The sequence below is a fragment of the Saccharomycopsis crataegensis genome (genome assembly GCF_037102585.1).
Source record: "Saccharomycopsis crataegensis DNA, jcf7180000000085, whole genome shotgun sequence".
NCBI classification, from domain to species: domain Eukaryota; kingdom Fungi; phylum Ascomycota; class Saccharomycetes; order Ascoideales; family Saccharomycopsidaceae; genus Saccharomycopsis; species Saccharomycopsis crataegensis.
Genome location: NW_027043830.1, coordinates 205160 through 227821, shown reverse-complemented (window position 1 = coordinate 227821; position 22662 = coordinate 205160). Strand labels below are relative to the sequence as shown.

The window sequence follows — 22662 nt, the reverse complement described above, 5'->3', positions numbered from 1 at the left end:
TGTCACTCTTGCGAGTAATTATTTGTTTGGATCACTCGTTATTTCTGTATCGTTTGATATATAATGCCTTCATACAATTTGTTAAATTCTGTACTGATTATAGCTAATTGAACTATTATGTTTTCACCAACTGATTTCACTAACACCCTAACATGAGAAGCAATTAGGCGTTAGTGTTATGATATAATATAATATACCCAAATGTGCTTTGTACGGCACCAAAATATTATTATCGCAAGCGTGGAATCATGATAAGCACTGTGCGCCACGTTTCCTTGATAAACCAAGATGAACCACAACAATATAGCCACTAACTGTGCTTTGTATATTATATATATATACTAAGGGTGACTTTATAATAGAAATCAATTTTTTTTTTACCGAAACAGAAGGGCCTTTATCACAGTTCAGCAGAAATGAGCTGAAGTTCCAAATGTCGTTCGTATTCATGTAAAGTCCCATTAAGCTCATTCAGGTCAATCAAAACACTTACAAAAAAGTCAAATTTTATCAATATAATATATAGTACATGAAATAAACACATCATAATCATTTGTATCACACACACCGCCAGCTAGTTGCGCAAAAATTGAAAAAAAAAAAAAAAAAAAAAGAAATAATGATAATTATGATAATTATTATGATACATATATGCTCACCAAATTAACTGAGTATCATTTTCATCATTATGGTGGGGCGTTGGTTCTCGGTTCGAGCGCTTTAAATATTCACCAAGGATACGATATGCATGCCTTTTCTCATTTGTTTTACCAAGCCAATCACTCAAGATTTCATACGAACGACCATCAGATTTCAGCAGAGTGCCATTACCATTGAAATATTTCTGGGCTAATTTTTGACTTTGCGCCTGAGTTTCTTGCAAATCTTTGCCTAATTTCTCATAAACAAAGTTAAGTTGGTCTTCACTAAAATCAGCGGTGGCTTCATCCAACCAGCAGTAATCCTCCTTATCCAAATTTCCAAGAGATCTTAAGGATTTGAGAATATCTAATTCACTGTTCTTCTCATAATTGTTAGCTCTTTTGTTAGAATTCTTGAAATTAGAAGCTAGAAAATCCTTATAGCTTTGAGGTTTTGGAGAAGTTTGACGATTCTTAGCCGGTTTAGATAATTCTTCAATGTAATTCACGTACTCATCATTTTCCAAATCTTCTAATTCTTTCCTCAATTCTTTCTTCTTGACGTAATTCAAAAGAATATTTTCCACCATTTTTATGTCGTCATCGACCTTAGGAAAACTTTTAGGTTTATCCTGGGGAATATCTTGCGGTTGGCTAAATTGTTGATATTGGTATTGCTGAGAAGGAAAATGAGAAACATTCTGCGGTTGATTGGTAGCAAATTGAGCTTGGGTGCTAGGTTGCACTTGTCGCGGCATTTGATCTATTTGAATCTTAGGTTGCTGTAAATCGACATTTGTCTGAACTGATGAATGTAGCTGAGAGTTAACTTGTGTTTGAAGAGGAATTTGATTTTGAGGAGGAGTTTGATTTTGTGGTTGATGATTTTGCGCCTCGTTTTCATTTTGTTTAGAGGAGTTCAAGATCGTGTTTTTTAATTGATCAATTTCGTTTTTAATTTGCTGTAGATATTTAACATCTTTTGTTGTGTCACCATTATCAACAGTTTTTATTGGCTCAGGTTTTTCAGCATAGTCATTCCTTTGAGAATTACTGTTATTTTTATCAATAATATCAACAATGTGATTCATGAAGCTTTTAATTTCTGTTTGGAATTTCTCCACAGTTGAACTGACATCGTCTTCTTTTTCAGCCATGTCAACGTTGACGGTCTTTGATGACTTGGAAGGTTTTAGTTTGCTCCCCGAAATCAATATTTCTGTATCTTCACTGAACCTTGGGCTCTGTTGAAGGTCGTGTTCCTTTTGTTTCTGTTGATATTGATCATTTATGATTGCCAATTCTCTAATCTTCTCCTTTAATTCTTGAATAACGTGGGATTGATTAATGTTCATATTTTTATATTTTCTAACTTTCATCATGAGAGCTTCGGATTTCAAATGCTCATCTTTGAGGTCCTCTTTGTCTGCCGATAGTTGGGCATTTTTTCTTTCCAACGCGTCGATTCTTCTTTTCAATTGCTTATTCTCCGCTTTCAACGACGCCAACTGTTCGGCAGAAATATTGGTGGCAGTACTCAAGAGTTTGTTCACAGGGTTGTCAGGAAGCGATGCCAATGACTTGTGAGGCCTGCTATTATAGTTCAAGATATTGGAAGTGTCGGTAATATCCATAGTTGAATCGGTATGATGGAGGGTATTTCTGGCGTGGTTGATATTATGCGACAATCGATTAGCGAAATCGCTGACAAACTTGCTTTTGTGCGACACCGAATTGTTGGAGGGGGCAAGTCTTGGGTACTCTATTGAGTTGCTTAACGTGTCCAATGTGAAGGTCGAGACACTTTTGGTAGGGGTTGGCGTTGGGCTGGGTAAAACTGAGTCCATGATGATACGAAATTAAGTGAACGAAAACAATACCGGTAGTTATATGATTAGCATCAAAAGAGGAAAAGCGGTCCCAGTTAAACGCGAAAAGAAGATGTGAAAAATAGCACGGTACCTAATTTTTTTTTTTTTTTTTTTAAGGGAGGAGGTGGGAGGGATTTCTATTTTTTCTATGGTTTTCAGTATACCAACAATCGATGAGTTTTTATGATAGGTTACAAAGCGGTGTAAACAAATAAAAAAAAAAAAAAAATCAAAACAAACGCAGTGGTGCTCGTAACCAAACTGTCCTTCAGGGAACAATTGTTCCATCGATTGCCAGGAAGATGGAGTTGTTACTGCTTTTACTTATTTCTACGTAGATTAGAATATACTCAACAAAAAATCTTGTGTATTTCAATGGTTGTATAAAACGTTCACACTAGGAATCTTTTGCAATTGTTAGTAAATAACTTCTTGGAAATGTCCATCGCACCACGAATAAAATAGAATTGGGTTTGCATATTATAAAATCAGTGTAACTATGACATAAAAATACCGTCATTGCAAAAAGAACCAGCCAAAACGACTGGCCCTTAGGTTTTTCTGCTCAATTGGTAGAAAAAAAAAGTTATCATCACAAAATAATAGACAAACCTCATCTCCATCATCCATCCAATAGCAACATATAACCCCTGTTGGGAGTCTATCACATAAAGAAATGTATAAACATACCGTTAATATAATCAGCCATCGATATAATACCAGATATCATTGAGATAATTGTTTACTCTTTTACAAAAAGAAAGAAAGAGAGAATTTAAAAAGAATTTTTTTTTTTCCAATTCCATAATTTTTAAAGGAAAATTTTTTTTTTTTTTTTTTTTTTTCTTCGCGTTTTGGGTGTACGGATTTTCTCTCTTGTGTTGTAATGCTTCACATCCATACACCTGGAAGCAACATCTCAACGTAGATTCTTCAGCAATTCCTCAGCAGCTATTTTACCAAATACCACACACTCTAGCAATGAAGATCCACCTAAACGGTTTTTCCCATGTACTCCGGAAGTGACTTCTCCAGCAGCATACAATCCTTCAAAAGCATTGCCGGATTCACTCATCACCCTCGCATGGTCGTCAATTTTGACACCACCCATCGTGAAATGAATTACTGGGGTGATTAGCCCGTAATAGATCTCTGAATCAGCCCCTTTACTTAAATCAAATGGCTCTTTGGAGAATACAGTTCGACCAAGTGGGTCCTGTTCTTCACCATTTATGTACTTGTTCACGGTGGTCAATTCATCAAGTAATCTTTGATGCGGTATATTGAAAACTTTCGACGCCACTTCATCCACCAGAGTCTTTTGAATTAATCCAACTTTCATGTAGAAGTCAAAATTCATCCTCATTTCTTGATACCCGCTTTCGTTCATAATAATCACAATCTGTTGCTTATCGGTAGGATGTTTTTCGTAAATATCAAAAATCGCGCTCGACACTTTATCTCTAGTTCGCAATTCATTGATAAATCTCTTACCGCGTGAATCAAACAACAACCCTCCAGTACCGCGCAAGGCTTCTCCCGCCAAAATCTTCCATTTAGAATCTGGGTCCTTTGGATTTATGAACCCAGTTGGATGGATCTGGATCTCCTGCATCCCCATAAGCTCACCCCCAATAGCCTGTACCAATTTGTGTCCGTCTCCTGTACTTTGCTGACCATTAGTAGACGGCAATTGTAAACAATCGGGTCTATATTTTGCAAGAAGTGATGATTCTCCCAGGAAATCAGCAGCAAAGCCACCGGTCGCTAAAATAACCGGACCAGTAACCTTTGTAATTTCACCATTATCACCAACCTTATACTTCAAACCGACTATCTCATCAATACCTGTTGACTTTTTTTGTTTTACCAATTCAACCACTCGAGCATCAGTGACAATCTCTAATCGTGGAGATTTTTCCTTGCCGATGAATTTCTGTAAGCTTTTTTGAAGCGTTGAGATGATCTCAAATCCTGGTGGTAAATTTTCGCCTCGATGGGTTCTTGCCACTGAGTGACCTCCTAGCTGACTTACCTTGTTTAACTTCAATTCCAATTCATCAGTAAGCCATCCAATGGCATCTTTAGAATTATTAGTGAGAGTTTCGATCAATTTTTCGTTATAGAAGTTGGAAAGTTCAGTACTGCGCGATTTCTCAAAAACAGAAAGGAGATCTTTTCGAGGACCAACCAAAACCCCTTGACTGGCACTTTTAATGGTGTCCTTCATGAACAATTCCACTGAATCTTTCTTTGACTGGTGTGTTTTCTCTAGATTCTTCAACACCGCAATCTGTTGGGGAGTGTTGACCCCATTGATCCCTGAGCTGGCCTTTATGGAGTTACCCCCAAGCTTTGGAGTTTTTTCAAATAACATCACTGATAAATTGTATTTATTCAATAATTCATGAGCGGCGGTGAGTCCCGCAAGGCCAGAACCCACAACAAGAGCAGGCTTAGCAGAGGCGATTGTCACTGGAGTAGCCATTCTGGAGTATAAAAGAGAAGTAATTTGCAATAGGATAAGGATAATGCACCCGCGTATAATATTTTTCTTTAAGGAGAACCTGGAAACCTGTTGATATTTCTCTGTGTAAGAACTTGACATATGACAGTAAAGAAAAAAGATGACAATAGAATGTCAATTGAAAGAGAGATTAAATAGCTTTTGGGAAAAAAAAAGCTAAAAAAAAGCACAAGTGATTATATATATTTATTTATTTCACACCCTTCGTATACCTTGTGGCTTTGAATACACCCTGTTCGTCATCAGCTAAAGTTCTATTCATTTAGGCAAAGATGATCAGCCAACTTTTTCCCGTCATATTGCTGCATTCCATGGACCCGTACATTTGGAACATTCCAATCCATCATCAGATGCTCAGTAAATTGCTTTGACAAAGTATGCGATAATATTGAATTTCACAAAACCAAATGCTAAGGAGAGGAAAATGAGTATACATGTGGTATTTGTGATCCATATTCGTGGCCAATGGATATGTTCGCAAAATGGTAACCGCATCTTTTTGGCTGGCATTTGATGGATAATCCCCATCCTGCAACAACATAATAGACCACAATTGATATAATCTGCAAGCTCATTCCGATGGACTCCAATTGAAGCAAGAGTCCTTTTACTCTATAGAACTTTGAAGACAAATAACGTCAATTGAATTGTTTGTTTGGAAATACAACTGTACCGCAGCGGTGGGTGGTGGTGTTTATGACTGATCAAAAGTATACCGTCATGGTGGTATTTATTGATTAATAATCTTGCAAACCCAATCTGTTGGTTGATTTACTCATCATATCTTTGATCTGCCATACGTGAGTCACCTTCTTGCTGTATAATAGAAGTTGAATTTCTCTTTTGAATCGATATTTTACTGGGGGCTAAAACTCGTTCAATTATTAATTCTGATAAACAATTCCAACAAGCAATAACTAAATTGGAAAAAAAAAAAAGAAAAATAATCACTGGACATTGACGAATATAAAATGAGTCGCAAATATCAATTTAAGCAGGTCGATGTGTTCACCAAGTCACCATTTTCAGGTAATCCTTTGGCAGTCGTCTTTGATGCTGATGACTTAGAGGTGTCAGAAATGCAAAAGATTACTGCATGGACAAATCTTTCAGAAGCAGTTTTCTTCCTCAAGAAGAGTGATCCTAAAGCCGACTACAAAATAAAGATTTTCAGTCCTACATATGAATTACCATTTGCTGGTCACCCAACCTTAGGAGCAGCATACCTGGCTATAGAAAGCGGGATCGTTGATTTGGATGATATTATCGAAAATAAAAACGGAACCATGATCCAGGAATGTAAAATTGGATTGGTTGAATTGAAAGTGACAAGACATTCAAAGATCGTCGATGAACTTAAAGGATTGGATATTTCCATTGCCTTCAAATCACCTACCCCAGAATTTATTGAAGTTAGTCCGGCTAGCCAATTGGGTTTCTTGAAAGGTTTCAATCTCAGCGAGTCCCAAGGTCTCAAGTTCTTGACCGTGAAAATCGGGATTACCTGGTGTATCGCACAATTTCCAAATCCCGAGTTATTGTTAAGCATTGAGCCAAATATGGATCAGATAAAGAAAATGTCTATAGAAGAGAATGTTGACGGTATTACGTGTTTTGCCTTCTATCCAGATTCAAAGTCTTACGAGGTCAGAACCTTTGCACCAGCTGCAGACACTCCTGAAGATCCAGTATGTGGAAGTGGTAATGCCGCAGTATCATGTTTTATGAGTCACGTATTGGGGTTGACAGGTGAATTTTCCGGCAGACAAGGGAAGATTTTAGGTAGAGATGGACAAATTGGGTTAACCGTCACTGAGAATTCAAGCAATAATTATGTTGCTGGCAAGGCGATCACTGTGGTCAACGGAACAATTGTTGCATGATTCTATATGAGGTATATTTAAAACAAAAAAAATTCATGCCTTTATTTTTTCTTCTCTATTTATTACCAGATCAAATTTATCACCAGAATACTATTCAATTGTAAAACTTAAACTCTAGAACACTTTAACAGCTTTTTATACTATATTGCCATAGAGATTGTCAACAGGGAAGACCGAAAATCTCTAAGGAAGTTTATGAAGAAATGAGACAGTTTAAGAGAGGCTAATATTTCTCATGGGGCTTTTGCTTCTAGGAATATGATTTTTAATAATGAAAGAAAGACTCTAGTGAACTGATTGTGAACATTTGAGCGTACTTGAGAGCACGCAGCAGAACTTATCCATCATTTGGATTACGAAAGTTGTCTTCAATATTTGCTTAATTTACCTTCAGTATTCTGCAGCTCATCTTCAACACAAACAAATTCATCTTCAGTATTCCATAAAAATTTCAATCGGAAATATTTCGCCACTACTGTCAAAATTAGAAGAATTGGGACTTCTAAAAACGGACCAAACGTAGCAGCAATCGATTGCTTTGATCCATATCCATAAATTGAAATGACAATAGATAAACTTAATTCAAAATTATTGGATGCAGCAGTAAAAGTTTGGGTTATTACCTCTTCGTATTTTGCTCCACACCAGGTTTTCCATCGTTCATTAGCCCCCGGCTCTGTCTTCAAAGCCTTTTCACATCCACATCTCAATAAAGGTGTTGATTCTCCAGTCGGTTGCACTGTCTTCCGATTGATTACATTGAAAATATATCTCATAAAGAAAAATGTTCCAAACCAGGTAATAATGAAGTATACCGTTAAAGGAATGAAACATTTGAAAGCCTGGCCAATGTTCTTAATAAAATCATCGCCTTTGGTAATAAATATCACGATAATGGTATATACCAAACCAATCAAAGACCAAGGAGAAAGAAAAGGAAGAATCTTCTTGTTATACAATGGTTTACCAACGGTGATTAACGACAACATTCGAATGACTAAACCAAGTGCTAATGGGATCCCCAAAAACACTCCCATGCTTTTAGCCACTAATTGATAACTAACCATCGATCCACTTTCAGGAGTGTTAGAAATGACATAACATAAGAATATCTGATACGGAGCCTATAAAAAAATTTGTAAAATACTGTTCATCACCACAATAATACTTCAAAGGGTATTGTCACCTCCCGATAACTCATTCCAAACTAATACCATGGCAATACACCTAGCGATCCCAATCATGATGATCCCAATTCGGTACTCTTCATCATTCAACAAAGCCATCCATCCTAATGCCACCATGAGAAGCGGGCAGATGATCCAGTTCAAAACAAGGGAGATTAATAATTGGACGTATACTCTTCTTTGTTTCAAGATGTTATGGATATTTTCCCATTCAACTTTACATAATGGCGGCAGCATCATCACTATCAACCCCACGGCCAAAGGGGCACCAACACCAGCAAACTGAGAATGGCAATCAAAGGCAGTTCTTGCAGAGGGAGCATAGACGGATATGAGAGCTCCCACAATTATAGACAAGATGATTATCAAAGGTAGTAATCTATCGGCCCATGATAGCTCTTTAATTAATCGATGGAAAATCTTGTTGTTTTTAGAGTCTATCATCTTCAAGACTTGAACTACTGGGAGGTAATTCAATAGGAATCTGATGAAATGATCCCCGAGTTCATATTCTTAGTGTGTGGATATCCTTCAAAGATTGAATCGATAAACAGACAATTCTCCGCAGAGATAATGAAATTTCTCCATGTTGATCCCCACACGTGCTGTGGGGGGGGGGAGATGAACAGCCCAAAAGCTTTTCTATTTTCTATTTTTTTCTTTTTTTCGATCACTTTTTCGTTAATTGTTATTGCATATATATTTTTTTTCATCAGCTTCCTCCTCAGTTTAATTGTTGGGATGTTATTAAACGTTATTAATTATATATTTTAAAATCCGACATGTTCCGACTGCAAGGCCGTACATATACTTACCCAAGAATTATAATCAGTGCGAGATTTCATCCTTTTTTTTTTCCATTTTGTAATGGATCTGCTTCTTCCTTTTATTCAATTTCTTAGAAAAAACATAGGTCTTATCTACGTGATTGTATTCATTACACTGGTTGTATGTTATTATCATGCCCAATTTCCTGAGGATTGGCATGGACTCTATTTTGACTCCCACAAACATTAACTGTTTTCGATATTAATAAAACGAAGAATTGCTGGTTATGCTGACTTCCATAAAGTTTCGAAAGTTCGATGTATTAACTTACTGGTGATTCTGAAAACTGCAAATAACGCAAATCTGTTCCTATGTAATATCCGATAAACGATCTCTTATATATGTTGGCAACCCTCTTTTTTTTTTTTTTTTCCCCTATTTTTGATGAGGTCAGATAAAATAGAGTGGAGACGGATTTCTCTTGATCTACTGATACCTGGGTTTCAAATCAGCATTAGCTAAAAACAATTGACAGGAAAGTCGAAAACGAATTGTTCCTGGAAGATATAGTCCAGGATATTATGAACCGTTGCTAAAAGAGGGCGCACACGAACCTCTTGATCGTTGAGACTAATAACAGATTCCTTAGCATTTTAATTCATATAATTGCAAAGCAAATCTTTGAGCATATTCTGTCCATTGTGGTCCTTAAAAACTGGAAATAAAATCTTCTTGGGAACATCAACTTCAAACTCTAAATTTTCTTTTGTTTGATAAATTGTACCTAAGTAAATCCATCCTTTTAAAAGACAATCAGCGTAGGATATCCTAATCTGGCCAAAAATACAATCAAAGTTACCAATGATGGATAATAATGCACATAGGTATTTATTTTGGTGAAGAAAAATTCATTGATACCATCAGCTCATATTCCTCATTCAAGATCTGGGACATATAATCCATTGTGGAAAATAATTGTTTTGCTGCGGCGAAATAACATGTTGATATCATATTTTTGGTACAATCAAAGACTTCATTATCGTTCAGTCTCATATGACGGATGATCAGCAGAATATGGGCGCTTGCTGCTTTGTAAGGAAGGTCATATCTAATCATAAACGATCCAGACTCCTTAGGAATTTGAGACACAAGTTTAATGAAATTATCTGGGAAATGGTATGAAACTGGACTAGCGAAATAGATCCGCCTAGAAGAATTGTTTTTCAGTTTCCCTCTAGAACCAGTAGGTTTATTCTTGTTTGTTTCTTTGGGTTTTAGATTTTCCATTATTACCTAAATCTTTATATATGATGTTTCTTTAGTTTTTTCAATAATGATATTGATTAATGATATTGAGTAATAAGCAAGAGAAGATGTTTAACAGAATACCAGTAAAGTAAAAGAGAAGATGTTTAACAGAATACCAGTAAAGTAAAAACATTTATGAGAAAATTTTTAGGGAAAAAATTGGATCATTTAATTATCTTGTTCCAAATTCCATTTTTGCTTGCTCCCACAAAAAGTTTGCTGACCTCATCTCCAATAAAATTTTGAATATTCCTTTTTGAACTATTGTCTATTACCAAGAAAAAAAGAAAAAAACATGAAGAGAATCTATCCTGATGATATATATAATGATAAAGAGTAAATACATAATACTATAACTCGTAGTTTTGATAGAATAGTAAAGTAGAATTGCCATCTACAATACATATATGCCCAGCCAAATGGTAAAATATATAAACCTCAGTACTTTCATTACCTTGCTATTATCACTGCAGAACCCAGTTATTCAACAACTCATCGTCTTCAATTCACTGAACTACAAATAAAACAAGATAATAAAGAACCATTTATTAAGTCATGGACATCTGAGTGATGGCTGATCACTATCTGCCCAAAGCCTGGTTTTGAAAAGTTGAAATAAAAAAGAAAATATAATGTTAATTAATCTAGGGAAAGAGTTCTAAAGAAACAAAATGGTTTGGGGTATAAAAATACAACAGCTGGGTTGACCTTCAAATAGTTATTAAGTGATTCAATCTTTTTCTTAAGATGATGTAATTGAGATTGATGATATTTTTGATGGTTTAGTATAATGAAATATTTCTTAATGACTGACTTCACAAACTATGAATTGAAGGCATATTTCGATCTGGCTCTAATTTTTCTACCATACTTCATAAAGAGGAATGGCACTGGGGTCATACAGAAGGCAAATAACCCAAGCAATAATCCTGCCCAGTTGGTACCCATACCTGTGAACATGTAGGTACCAAATAATGGGAAAACCGCCCCAAAAATACTTCTAATGAAGGAATTGGCAGCCATTGCAGATGCCGCATAAATCAAATAACAATCGATGATGAAATTTATCGAAGGTAAGAAAATCGACATGATACCAAACCCAATAAAGATTCCGGAACATGCTGGAGCAGGCCAAGGCACTTTGTCGTAATAATTACCGGTCCAACAAAGCCACAATAATCCAATTGGGAAAATGACACCTCCTGGGGCAAGAGCAGGAAGACGAGCTTCTGGTACAGGTTTACCACCAGCAAGATCAACTTGACGTTTGTATTCTTTTTCACAATAAATGACCCATAAGCAACCCAACATTTGACCTACACACATCCCAATGTATGGCAAATAGACGATCCCACCTTTCCAGCCATAGCCGTATTCAAAAACTAATGGGAAAGCTGTCAAACAAAGATAAAGGATACCATAGACAAATGAAACGTAAATGGTGATGAGAAAAAGAATTGGCTCGGTGAAAAGTAATACTAATGGACGAGAGATATTTTTTTCAGCAATTTCACGGAATGAAAGACTGAACTCTTCGTGGGCGGCACGAATACCCCAATTACCGGTACGACGACGGAGATCTTCTGCTTTACGGACCAAAATGATTGGATGGTGAGATTCTTCGTAGACTAAGACAATAAGCACAAGAGAAACCGCACCAAGGATACCAGTAATGTATTCTGTCCAACGCCAGCCAAGGTAAGAGGAACTAATGAATCCTCCAACAATTGGGGCTAATTGAGGTCCAAGGACCACACCAAGGGAAAAGAAGGAAATGGCATACCCACGAGTACGGTTGTCGAACATGTCACTGAAGGCAGCACCAACGACCACAAGCGGAGCAGAACCAATACAACTACCAAAGAAACGACTCAACATGATAGTTTGAATATCTTTTGCTGTGGCCACTGCAAATTGGAAACAAGTGAATACAAACACAGAAATGATCAACACGATTTTACGACCGTATAATTCGGACAATGGGGCCCAAACAATTGGTCCAGTAGCAAAGCCAAGAACGTAAAGAGATACCCCAAGAGTTCCCACTTCGGTAGAAACATGGAATTCTTTAGAGACTTCGGGGATACCGGTTGAGAAAACCGATGATCCAAAGGCGATAATCATGACACAAATCGTCAAACAAAAGAAAATTCCCAACTTCTTTTTGAATGGCCAGTTGAAAGGATGCATCAGGTCATTATCGGCTTCAAAACTCACAACGTATTGCTCTTTATCTGGCAAAGCAGGAGGATATGGCCGACCTCCACCCATTGGAGGCAAAGGAGCGGTTGATTTACGAGCAATTTCCGCAAGTGATTGGGTGTTGGTAAGAGATCGAGAAACGCGTTCCATTTCCTGAGCTTCACTGGCTTGATTCGGGCCCATATCAGCGACAGAATGTGTATAGTTTCTTACCAAATCCTGATCTGATTCATCATGATCCAGTTCTATACTGCTTCTAGAGAGGATTTCGTCGACATCATTATTGTCACTGCTATTATCGGATGGTTTTTCATTACAAGTAACTTCGTTAGAAGGATTAGTAACGGTACGGCTAACCGAGTTTATTGGTTCGGAAACGGAAACTGGTGGTGGTGGTTGCTCAGGCTCTGGGGATGACATTGCTGGTTAATAGTTCTTTGGTACTTTGTCTACCGTAAACTTCCACTGACAGGATAGATACTTTATCGATTATATATATATATATATATTACACTATTTAACGATCTATACGAAAAGGGGAGGAGAAAAAAAAAATTCCATTTCCGTGCAGCACTAGTAAATTTTTCAAGGGTGTGCGACCCTGATGCTGCAAAGCAATCTCCGCGTAACTCCGGATGGGACAATTACTGCCAGGACACTCTCCGTATATTAGTCAAATAATCTATATAATGTGGTGCGTCCTGGATATTTAAAAATTAATATACAATTCATTCATTAAGAATTAAGAATCAGACAAGTGTTTTCTCTCACATTGAAATGATGTTACCAATAATTTCAAAGTTTATTTTTTTACGTGCATCAAAAAAATCAATAAATCTTTATTTGAACTCATCTTGTTCAAACGATAGAAAGAATTGCCCAAGGGTTATAACAAGAGAACAGAATCATATCACTAAAGCAACCGATAGGCAGTCAAAATTTTTGGTATCCAATTATAAAACAAAAAAAAAAAAGAAATAAGGAAGAATCTAATAAGATAATGCAAGAAGTGTTGCTGATGTAAATAGCTCTCAGAGAATCAATTTTTTGATATAAACCAGTAAAACAGGGAAACCCAGCCAACAAAATATCACATACCAGAAATCTGAATAAGGTTAAAGCAAAAATTCAATTGACAATAGACAGTTCAGCCGATGGTGCAATATACAGGAAAACTCTGGAATAATTAATTTGCGTGCAGAAGCTTAGTTAACAAAACAAACAATAATAATAATAAAAAAGTGAATCAAAATAATAACGATAGAACAATAATTAAAAAAATAAATAAAATAAAAAAGAAAAGTAGCTCACCCTATTGATGGCCAAGCATTTCCAAACTTCAATATTCTTCGGCTTCGTCAACACTATCAGCACCAAGTTCAATATATTCATTAACAAGGGAAGAAACAGATTCGGCACTTTCACTAAGTTCACCTTCTTCCATACCTTCACCAACATACCAATGAACAAACGCTCTTTTAGCAAACATTAATTCAAACTTGTTACTCAAACGCAACCAGGCTTCGGCAATAGAAGTGGTGTTAGACAACATACTAATGGCACGAGTAGTTTGAGCCAAGTCTCCACCAGGAACAAATTGTGGTGGTTGACTACAGACACCAATCTTGAAACCAGTTGGACACCAGTCAACCATTTGAATATCACGCTTTTGTTTGATGGCGGTAACAGCGTTGGTAACTTCTCTAGTGACAACATCACCACGGTACAACAAACAGTTGGCCATGTACTTCCCGTTCTTAGGGTTACATTTGACCATTTGGTAGGATGGTTCGAAACAAGCGTTGGTAATTTCCATGACAGTGTTGGATTCATGACGAGACTTGGCGCTGGAGTTGATTGGGGCATAAGAAACCAATGGGAAATGGATTCTTGGGTAAGGAACCAAATTAGTTTGGAATTCGTTCAAATCAACGTTCAAAGAACCACCGAAACGCAAGGAAGCAGTGACTGATGATACAACTTGGGCGATCAAACGGTTCAAGTTATCATGGCTTGGTCTGGCAATGTCCAAGTTACGACGGCACATGTCATAAATGGCTTCATTGTCAACCATAAAAGTACAGTCAGCGTGTTCTAAAGTGGCATGGGTAGTCAAAACAGCATTGTAAGGTTCAACAACAGAGGTAGACACTTGAGGAGCTGGATAAACCCCGAATTCCAACTTAGTCTTCTTACCAAATTCCGCCGACAATTCTTCGAGTAACAAAGATCCAAAACCTGAACCGGTACCACCACCAAAAGAATGGGAGAACAAGAAACCTTGTAAACCATCACATTGATCCGCAACTTTACGGAGTCTTTCCATAGTTTGTTCAAGCATTTCTCTACCAACGGTATTGTGACCTCTGGCAAAATTGTTAGCAGCGTCTTCTTTACCGGCAATCAATTGTTCAGGATGGAACAAGTCACGGTACTTCCCGGTTTTAATTTCGTCAATCACATTAGGCTCCAAATCGACGTAGACAGTACGTGGGACGAATTTACCTGATCCAGTTTCCTGGAAGAAGGTTTGAAACCCATCACCACTTGGGGTGGAACTGCCATTACTAAGGTACCCGTCTGGGTTGATTCCATGCTCAAGACAATACAATTCCCAGCACAGATTACCAATTTGGCACCCAGCTTGACCGATGTTGACACTAATGACTTCTCTCATTGTTGAATTGTAAGATATTCTTTGTGGAGTGTTTACAGATAACCGTCATCAGGTTATTTGTTTATATTTTTTTTCTCTGGTTTTTTTTCCTGTTTTTTCAGGTGTTAGGAGATCTGCCCAGGTGCACGGGTGTATGCTAATAATGTTTGGGTGTCATATATCGTAGTATACCACCAGTGTGGGTGATCATGGTGAAGGAAAATCACCATCAAAATCATCATGATCAACAATAACATCAACATAGAATACAGGCGTTACAGTTGGAACAAAAATAACCTAGCAATCATTATGCCTATCAGTAGAAGGGAAGAGATAGAGGCAAAGAGACAGAAACTTCAGGCCCTTCGGAAACAGCGTCAGGATCGGGAATCTCGTGATAAGCTTCAACAACAACAACAACAACAGTTTACCTCACCAACTAGAAGTGTATCAGGTGTGGGCGCCCCTACAAACAAGGACAATGTGAATAAGCTTGTCGATGAATTATTGGTAACACACTCCCCGAAACGTCTTTCTCAATTGTCAACAGATAGAAATGGCTTTGATACCCCCAGTGTTGAGCTGTCATTCACGAGTGATGAGCCAGAACTAAAGGGGAAAAAAGTTGAGTACGTTGACATCGGAATTCAAACAGAGCCAATTATGAAGAGCTGGAGAAACAATATGGGAGGCAATCTAAGGCACGTTGAAACAATCACATACGATAAAGCAGTGCAGACGCTAGATTTTCAAATCCGTAAAGAACAAGACCTTGAGATCAAACGCCGAGAATGGGAACAGAGAGTGAGAAATGAATTGGAAGCAGAACATCTTGCTAGAGAAGAGCAGGTGAGCAAAAACCTCAAAGAGTTACAAGAGAAATACGAAAATAGTCAGTCATTTAAGAACGAAAAGATAAGGCAAGCAATAACAGAATTAGAAGATGAAGATGAACAACAAGAAAGTGATATGTTTAGTTTGAGAAAATTTACAGATCAAATAGACGCACAGGAAAAGCTCAAAGATGATGCCATGAAAGAGACAAAATTAAAATCGTTTTTCAGCCAATCATTCAAATTGATTAATCAAGTGCTAGCGGAAGACAATTATGCTGAAATTGATGATAACACCAATACTGATAACACTGAGAATTCAGAAAAATCTGTAACTGTGAATAAATCATTAACAACTTTCAAGTCTGAAGATTCGAAGGTTGCAATCAAGCAACATAGAATTCTTTATAATGGAAGTTTTTGCGCTGGGCGCTCTGTTAATTCTATTGACTGGGCCTCTGCTGATGAGCAATTTATTGTGGTTGCTTATTCTCCAAAGAAAGAAATATTTACAGCAGCAGTAAGATCGGTTAATGAAAATACAAATGATATCCTTGATTTTGGCCTAGACGATGATAAGTCACTTATTGCCATTTGGGACTTGAACCAACACACCAACATTCCAACACACTTTTTTACTGCTTCAACAGAGATTCTCTCAGTAATATTCAATAAAAAAAACCCACATATTATTTATGGTGGTGGATATAATGGGAAGCTTTACATGTGGGATACCAGACATAATACCAAAGACCCTGTGGCCACTAGCTCTTTAAACAGTGGTAGAGGATTCCGCCATCTATACCCAGTGTACTCTCTTCAACACAGATTCAAAACCATTGCTGGTGATAATGAATCAGGCATGTTGGTTTCTGCCAGCACCGATGGCACGGTATGTTCATGGTCGCCATTTTCTTTGCAAACACCATTAACTGTGCCAGTGCATTTGAAATCCCCGCCAGGGTTGTTAGCAAAATATGACGAGCTAGCTCCTTTAGCGGTGGATATTGTAAATAATGACCCTAAGAACGGACTTTTAGTGGCGTGTGAAGATGGTAGAATTTATAGAGTGGAAAACTGGAACACTCTTATTGCCTCCGGCCCTCTGGCCCAAAATTCCGCGGTTGTCGACTCTAAGAATATTTACGAAGGACATATAAAATCACCAGTCACCAGTATTGATTGTCATCCAAGCAGTGAATCAAAGCTAGGAAACTTATTTTTAACTTGCGGATTCGATTGGAATATCAAACTATGGAAATATAGTACCGCTGGGTCATTAGATACCACCCTCACCAACAGAAAAATTAGAAAATCTACAAATTCTTGGCTAGGCAGCGACAATAGTGATATGTTTAGTGATATCACCGGTAGAGAGTTCGATACCTCAAGCCTTGTGGAGACTATCCCACCTTTACTTGAGCTCAATAGAGATGACTCGGTAATGGATGTTCAGTGGAGACCTAGAGCTAGCTCCCAATTCATGTCTGTTGGTGGTGCTGGCAAACTTGAATATTGGGATTTGTTAAAGGATACAGTTTCTCCAATAATTGAGGCAGTGCCAAATAATAATCTTGAATTAAGTAATGATGAAGCTGATTCCAACCCAAAAAGACATGATGGAGCATTGACAAGATTACTGTTCAATTATGATGGGTCAATGGTGGTCACTGGGGGAACTAATGGGTTTTTGACTATTTTTATTATTGACGAAGAATGTGATTTGGATAGCAAAACCATTGATGATAGATTGGTAGCAATGTTATTTTGAATTTTTAGGATAAAGAAAACCTCAGAAAGCTTTTCTTTTTTTCTCCTTTTTTGGTAGCATTATTATAGAGTTTCTTGAAAATAGAAACAGTTATTAGCTTCTTCACGCTGGAAAAGCTTATGAGTGGCTAATAATTTATATTTTACAGTTTTTGCAACCGCTACATTCGTATTAAAGGTTTTGATATCATTGGCTGTATTATAAGATCTCCGCAATTTATTTTTTCAATGTATAAAGATAAATAAATCGGGTTTTTGAACGCTCAAAGTAATTTTGATTCAGAAGTTCTTTCAATTTCCAACAATGAGATTTATAATGACTAGTTCCTTTGCAATACGTGCAGTATTTTCTTGGTTACGAGGAATTTTTGAAGCTCTTCCTGTACTTTCTTTTCTTGTCAACCTTAGACGTAACAATTTCGTTGACTAGCGTTGGTGGGACGTAGTCACTGGAGAGTCTGATTTTTTCTTGAAGTTTCTTACCAATCTTAAAGACTTCAGCTACCGTCTTAGCGCCTACCAATTTGGTAGCTAAACGATTATCATTTGGACTCTTGAATTTTCTTCCATGAATTTTTTGTCTAATATGTTTGACGAATTCTCCCTCAGATGGAATCTCCAATCCAGCATATTTATGAAATGATTTCACTGTTTGAATTAAACTTTCGAGTTTGGGGAAATTTGTATCACTATGCACTTTGATCGATGCGAAAGCATCCCAAGCAACATCCTCTGGGCATCTCAGCCGTAGATAGAAGGATACTAGATCCTCAAGTAATGAAGCTCTCACAATTCATCATTCGTCGATGAATAGGTACCGGTGTACCACCATGGCGGGTCCTGACACTTATATAATGAATAAAATAGCGGCAACATGCTTAGATGCAGCAATAGGCAATAATAAGTAATGAGAAAACTAAATAGTAAAACAGAAAGGATATTACCACGTGGTTAAATGCAACAATAATAATGAGGTTTGCTGAATAATAGATTCTCTAAATGAGATAACTGTGAAAGGTAGTGAAAGATAGGAGCGAGATGATTAAAAAATATGTATATTTATGCAGTCTTATGCACACATCATGCCATTTACTTATGTTTCGGCCGCTATTATATGCAATTTCATGTATTTCATAAAGGCACGGTGGCCGAGTGGTTAAGGCGAAAGATTAGAAATCTTTTGGGCTCTGCCCGCGCAGGTTCGAGTCCTGCCCGTGTCGTCATTTCATTTTTTTTGAATGTTCTTTAAGACACTCCTACTTTTTACGTATAGAGTAGTTTCCGTATTTTGCAATTTTCAGAAGGTCGTTGCAATGTATTCTGGCAATTGGAACTAGCTCGTCTTTGCCAATACAATCAGAGGGAATTAGATTTTTGAGCGACTTCAAGAATATTCACAAGCCTCTTGTAACTCTTCTCATCTCCCACTTCACAATAAATCTCCACTGAGCCAAGTAACACAAACAAAGCACATTATTGGAGGTGTTAATGGCTTTAGGATCCATGATTGCCTTGGAAATATAACTAAATATCAGCTTATAATATTAATGCAATGATAATGAAATATAAAGTAAATGTAAGTGTTTAATAGTATATAAGCAGCAAATTTGGTCGTGAATCTTATTTTTCTAAATAAATGATAGCAGCGACAAAAGTGGTGGAAGTATTTGGTGTAGTGATCCCATGGATGTTGAGCTATTGTTATGATCCGGTCTACGTTTATATATTTTCTCAAGGCAATTAATTAAGTTCCGATAGAATTTATAGATGAGAGATCAATAGAAGAATTATTTTGTAATATTTCATTCAACTTTTCTCGAAGCGCTTCGCGTGGCAAACCTTTTAAATCATCAACATCCAATTTTAGAACACTTTTTGAAATTGCGTGGGCAGATTTGAGATCATTTTCTTCCTGTGGAGATAATTTAGCGAATATATTTTTGAGATTTCCTCCTTGCTCCAATTTTTGTAAATATTTTTCTGCAAAGGAAATAATAGATGGTTTAATTCCACACATCTTGGCACAATAAATTCCAAAACTTTTATCAGCGATTCCATCATTGATTTCATACAAAAAAGTGATTTTCTTATCCAAGTTTTCTCTGGCTTCATTGATTTCGACAGAGAAATAAACATCCATGTGGTAATGATGTAAACCATCTAATTCCTCAAAGATTTGGGACGTCCCATCATATAACTCTTTGAAATGCGTAGCAGCAATGACCCTCGGGCATTTGGAATGGGATCTCAAATATTCAATAATTGATCCAAACAATGCTGGCCCATCATAAACATCAGTCCCCTTCCCAAACTCATCAATGACTATCAAAGACTTTCTTGTCATTAACCTCAAGCATTTAGACATTTGCTGAGAGTCAATCATGAATGTGCTCTGGGTCTTTGACAAGCTTTCTCGAGACATTACTCTAGTTAAGACCTTGTCCACTAAACCGATGGTAGCTGATTTAGCAGGAATAAAAGATCCAATTTGAGCGAGAATCACTAATAATGCTACTTGAGTGATATAGACAGACTTCCCAGAAAAATTAGCCCCAGTTAATAAGATTATTCTTTCACTATCCAATTGCCACTTTTCAGGGTTGCTTGTTGTGGTGTTCAAAAAAACTTTATTAGGAACATAACAACTGGATTCATCTAATAGAGTTTCATATAGCGGATGCCTACTTTCAACAATTTCTAGCTCTATTCCATTAGTGAGAATTGGTTTGCAATAGTTTCTAGAAATTGCAACGTGTGTTAAACTAAGTAGGCAGTCCAATTCTGCGAAATATTTCCCAAAGTTAAGTAGTGTGCTTTCAATTTCCAAAATTTCCTGTTGTAAATTATATAAAATTTCAATTTCTAGATCACAAATTATACTGTAAATATCTCCATATTCTTCATCCATCTGAATGACTTTTTCATTTTTGAAAAAAATTGTTGTTGAAGTGTTGAAAATCATTGACCAGTTCCTATTGGTTGTCAATTCTTGAATAATATTCGAGAGTTCTAGTTCTTCCCCATTAATATCGAAAATATTGAGTAACATTAAATAACCTACTTGAGGAATATACGCAGCATTGATAAATCTTTGTAGATATTGAGGGAAAGTTTTTGCAACATCATCAGCAGTCTGATTGAGAATCCCATCCATACTGTTATAGATTGTTCGATATTCATCGAGCTTGCGCTCTATTCCTTCATGAATTATTGTTTTGTATTCAATTTTAGAAGAATCAAAATCAATAATCATGTTAAGCCTTGTTAAAGACCGCTGGACTTTATTAATATCACATTTATCATGAATATTCTCAATAATATCAATTTGGTTTCCTGCATTGAGCATTCGATTGTACAATGAATCGATTGTGACATACAATATAGTAGTCTTTTTTAAAAATGTTTCTAGATTCTTCCAATTTTGCAAAGTGAGCTTACTGCCGTTTAGTGAAGTGACCAATTGAAAAATATTTGGCAAACATTTCATAACCTTTCTCAAATCATTAAAGAAATCTTGTGCTTCGGAATTCATGAAAAATTCAATTGAGTTTTGACGTTTTTGAATTTTTTCCAAATCATACAACGGGCGAGATACCCAGCTATTTAACAATTTACCACCTAATTTGGATCCAGTAAAGTTTAAAAGATCAAAAATGGAAGTCTTTCCCTTTCCACTCTTCGTATTTCCAACATGGAAGTTTTTTGGATCGGGTAAAACTTGTAAGGCATATAATGATTCTTGGTCAATGAAAAGGTGATTATGCAAATTAATGGAATCCACTGCTTTTATAGTGAAATCAAAGTTGTTGTAGTTTTCGAAGAATCTAATGAGGCAACTCAATGCCCCTCGCTGGTAATTGTTTTGTTAGGAAATGCGGTCATAAGACGATTAGAAAAGCAAACAAAAAAAAAGGAAGAGAAAAGGTACTACTACCTTACCGATAAGTTTAAATCAGGAGAGTTTTGCAAACTAACCAACGCTGAATCAATATGAAATTGGCCTCTTTGACCGTTCAAGATTCCCTCTATCAAATTATGTACTGTTCTATTGTTGTTTTTGCTGTTAAATTCCTTGGATGGCCTAACTTCGACAGTAATCTTAGCCTCCCGAGAATCATTAAATATACTTACGAATTCATATAATCCGGAAGTAGTCAAGATTATATCTGGGTTAATCTCCAAAATAATGCTTGCCAAAGTGTCAATGATCTTATCCCGTAAGACGCTCATTCCTTCACCAGCAATCCAAAAATTGAAATCTTCCAAAATAGACAAGCTGGAATCTTGGTGCCTGTAGGAAATAGCACCTAGCTTATTGGTATTGAAGTTCAAGCATAAAATGACTTCCTTATCAAATGTAGAGATGTCTTGTTGATCCTCAGGCTCAACAATAGGGTCTAAATCACCAAATAAATATCTTTCTGTAATTTGTGGTTCTGATAACATAGGAATTTCAAGATGATCATCTTCTACTCTGTTGAAGTTTTGGGCTTCATCCAGGCGACAAACTGCATTTTCAGGGACTTGTGGAAATACCATCCCTTGTGGTTGGAAATCTGTATGAGCTGATCCACGAATGTCCTGGGATCCCCCATAATTACCAGAAGAACTTTTATCAACACCTAAAATTGGCGCCGGAGTATTTAAAGAGTTTCGAAAATGAGTTTTCTCATTGTCACTAAGAATTTCGTCGTCTATTTCGTCTTCCTCATCCCCATTTTCTGCTCCGCTGATATGGCTAGCGCCGATAAGCGAGTGCCCAATATCGGAGGTGACCCGAGCTCTTTTGAGAAACCTAGATAGAAGGGAATTTCCAGAATCAATATTCTCAGAACAATTACTCATTTTCACTGCGAAAACAATGAGTGGTAATGGTCATAAAAAATGATTAGGGTTACAATTATTATCGCAAAATTCCCCCATCGCCTTGTGTTTTCACATCACGCACCAACAACCAACATGCAGTCCAGGTGCACAAAGCCAAAATCCTAACCCAAAGAACTTGGTTCCTAACTC

General features: G+C 36.8%; 9 protein-coding genes across 9 annotated transcripts; 2 read left to right on the top strand and 7 right to left on the bottom strand. All coding sequences in view use genetic code 12, as the record gives it.

The window, feature by feature from the left end:
- Nucleotides 1-655: 655 nt before the first annotated feature.
- DASC09_048310 (uncharacterized protein) lies at nt 656-2488 on the bottom strand (the record flags this gene model as incomplete). The annotated part of the gene is made up of 1 exon (XM_064998430.1): nt 656-2488. The coding sequence occupies one exon, from the start codon at nt 2486-2488 to the stop codon at nt 656-658; it is 1833 nt and encodes a 610-aa protein (XP_064854502.1).
- Nucleotides 2489-3431: 943 nt separating this feature from the next.
- On the bottom strand, nt 3432-5000 carry DASC09_048300 (fumarate reductase; the record flags this gene model as incomplete). The annotated part of the gene is made up of 1 exon (XM_064998429.1): nt 3432-5000. The coding sequence occupies one exon, from the start codon at nt 4998-5000 to the stop codon at nt 3432-3434; it is 1569 nt and encodes a 522-aa protein (XP_064854501.1).
- A 1010-nt stretch (nt 5001-6010) lies between these two features.
- On the top strand, nt 6011-6922 carry YHI9 (Yhi9p; the record flags this gene model as incomplete). The annotated part of the gene is made up of 1 exon (XM_064998428.1): nt 6011-6922. One exon carries the CDS (start codon nt 6011-6013, stop codon nt 6920-6922), a length of 912 nt encoding a protein of 303 aa, XP_064854500.1.
- Nucleotides 6923-7290: 368 nt separating this feature from the next.
- Nucleotides 7291-8553, bottom strand: DASC09_048280 (uncharacterized protein; the record flags this gene model as incomplete). Its single annotated transcript, XM_064998427.1, has 2 exons — nt 7291-8046; nt 8137-8553. 2 exons carry the CDS (start codon nt 8551-8553, stop codon nt 7291-7293), a joined length of 1173 nt encoding a protein of 390 aa, XP_064854499.1.
- A 1212-nt stretch (nt 8554-9765) lies between these two features.
- On the bottom strand, nt 9766-10164 carry DASC09_048270 (uncharacterized protein; the record flags this gene model as incomplete). Its single annotated transcript, XM_064998426.1, has 1 exon — nt 9766-10164. One exon carries the CDS (start codon nt 10162-10164, stop codon nt 9766-9768), a length of 399 nt encoding a protein of 132 aa, XP_064854498.1.
- An 843-nt stretch (nt 10165-11007) lies between these two features.
- On the bottom strand, nt 11008-12807 carry DASC09_048260 (MFS transporter; the record flags this gene model as incomplete). The annotated part of the gene is made up of 1 exon (XM_064998425.1): nt 11008-12807. One exon carries the CDS (start codon nt 12805-12807, stop codon nt 11008-11010), a length of 1800 nt encoding a protein of 599 aa, XP_064854497.1.
- Nucleotides 12808-13726: 919 nt separating this feature from the next.
- DASC09_048250 (tubulin alpha chain) lies at nt 13727-15064 on the bottom strand (the record flags this gene model as incomplete). The annotated part of the gene is made up of 1 exon (XM_064998424.1): nt 13727-15064. One exon carries the CDS (start codon nt 15062-15064, stop codon nt 13727-13729), a length of 1338 nt encoding a protein of 445 aa, XP_064854496.1.
- A 219-nt stretch (nt 15065-15283) lies between these two features.
- DASC09_048240 (uncharacterized protein) lies at nt 15284-17647 on the top strand (the record flags this gene model as incomplete). Its single annotated transcript, XM_064998423.1, has 1 exon — nt 15284-17647. The coding sequence occupies one exon, from the start codon at nt 15284-15286 to the stop codon at nt 17645-17647; it is 2364 nt and encodes a 787-aa protein (XP_064854495.1).
- Nucleotides 17648-18001: 354 nt separating this feature from the next.
- On the bottom strand, nt 18002-22491 carry MSH5 (MutS family protein MSH5; the record flags this gene model as incomplete). The annotated part of the gene is made up of 3 exons (XM_064998422.1): nt 18002-18308; nt 19458-21496; nt 21586-22491. 3 exons carry the CDS (start codon nt 22489-22491, stop codon nt 18002-18004), a joined length of 3252 nt encoding a protein of 1083 aa, XP_064854494.1.
- Nucleotides 22492-22662: the final 171 nt, after the last annotated feature.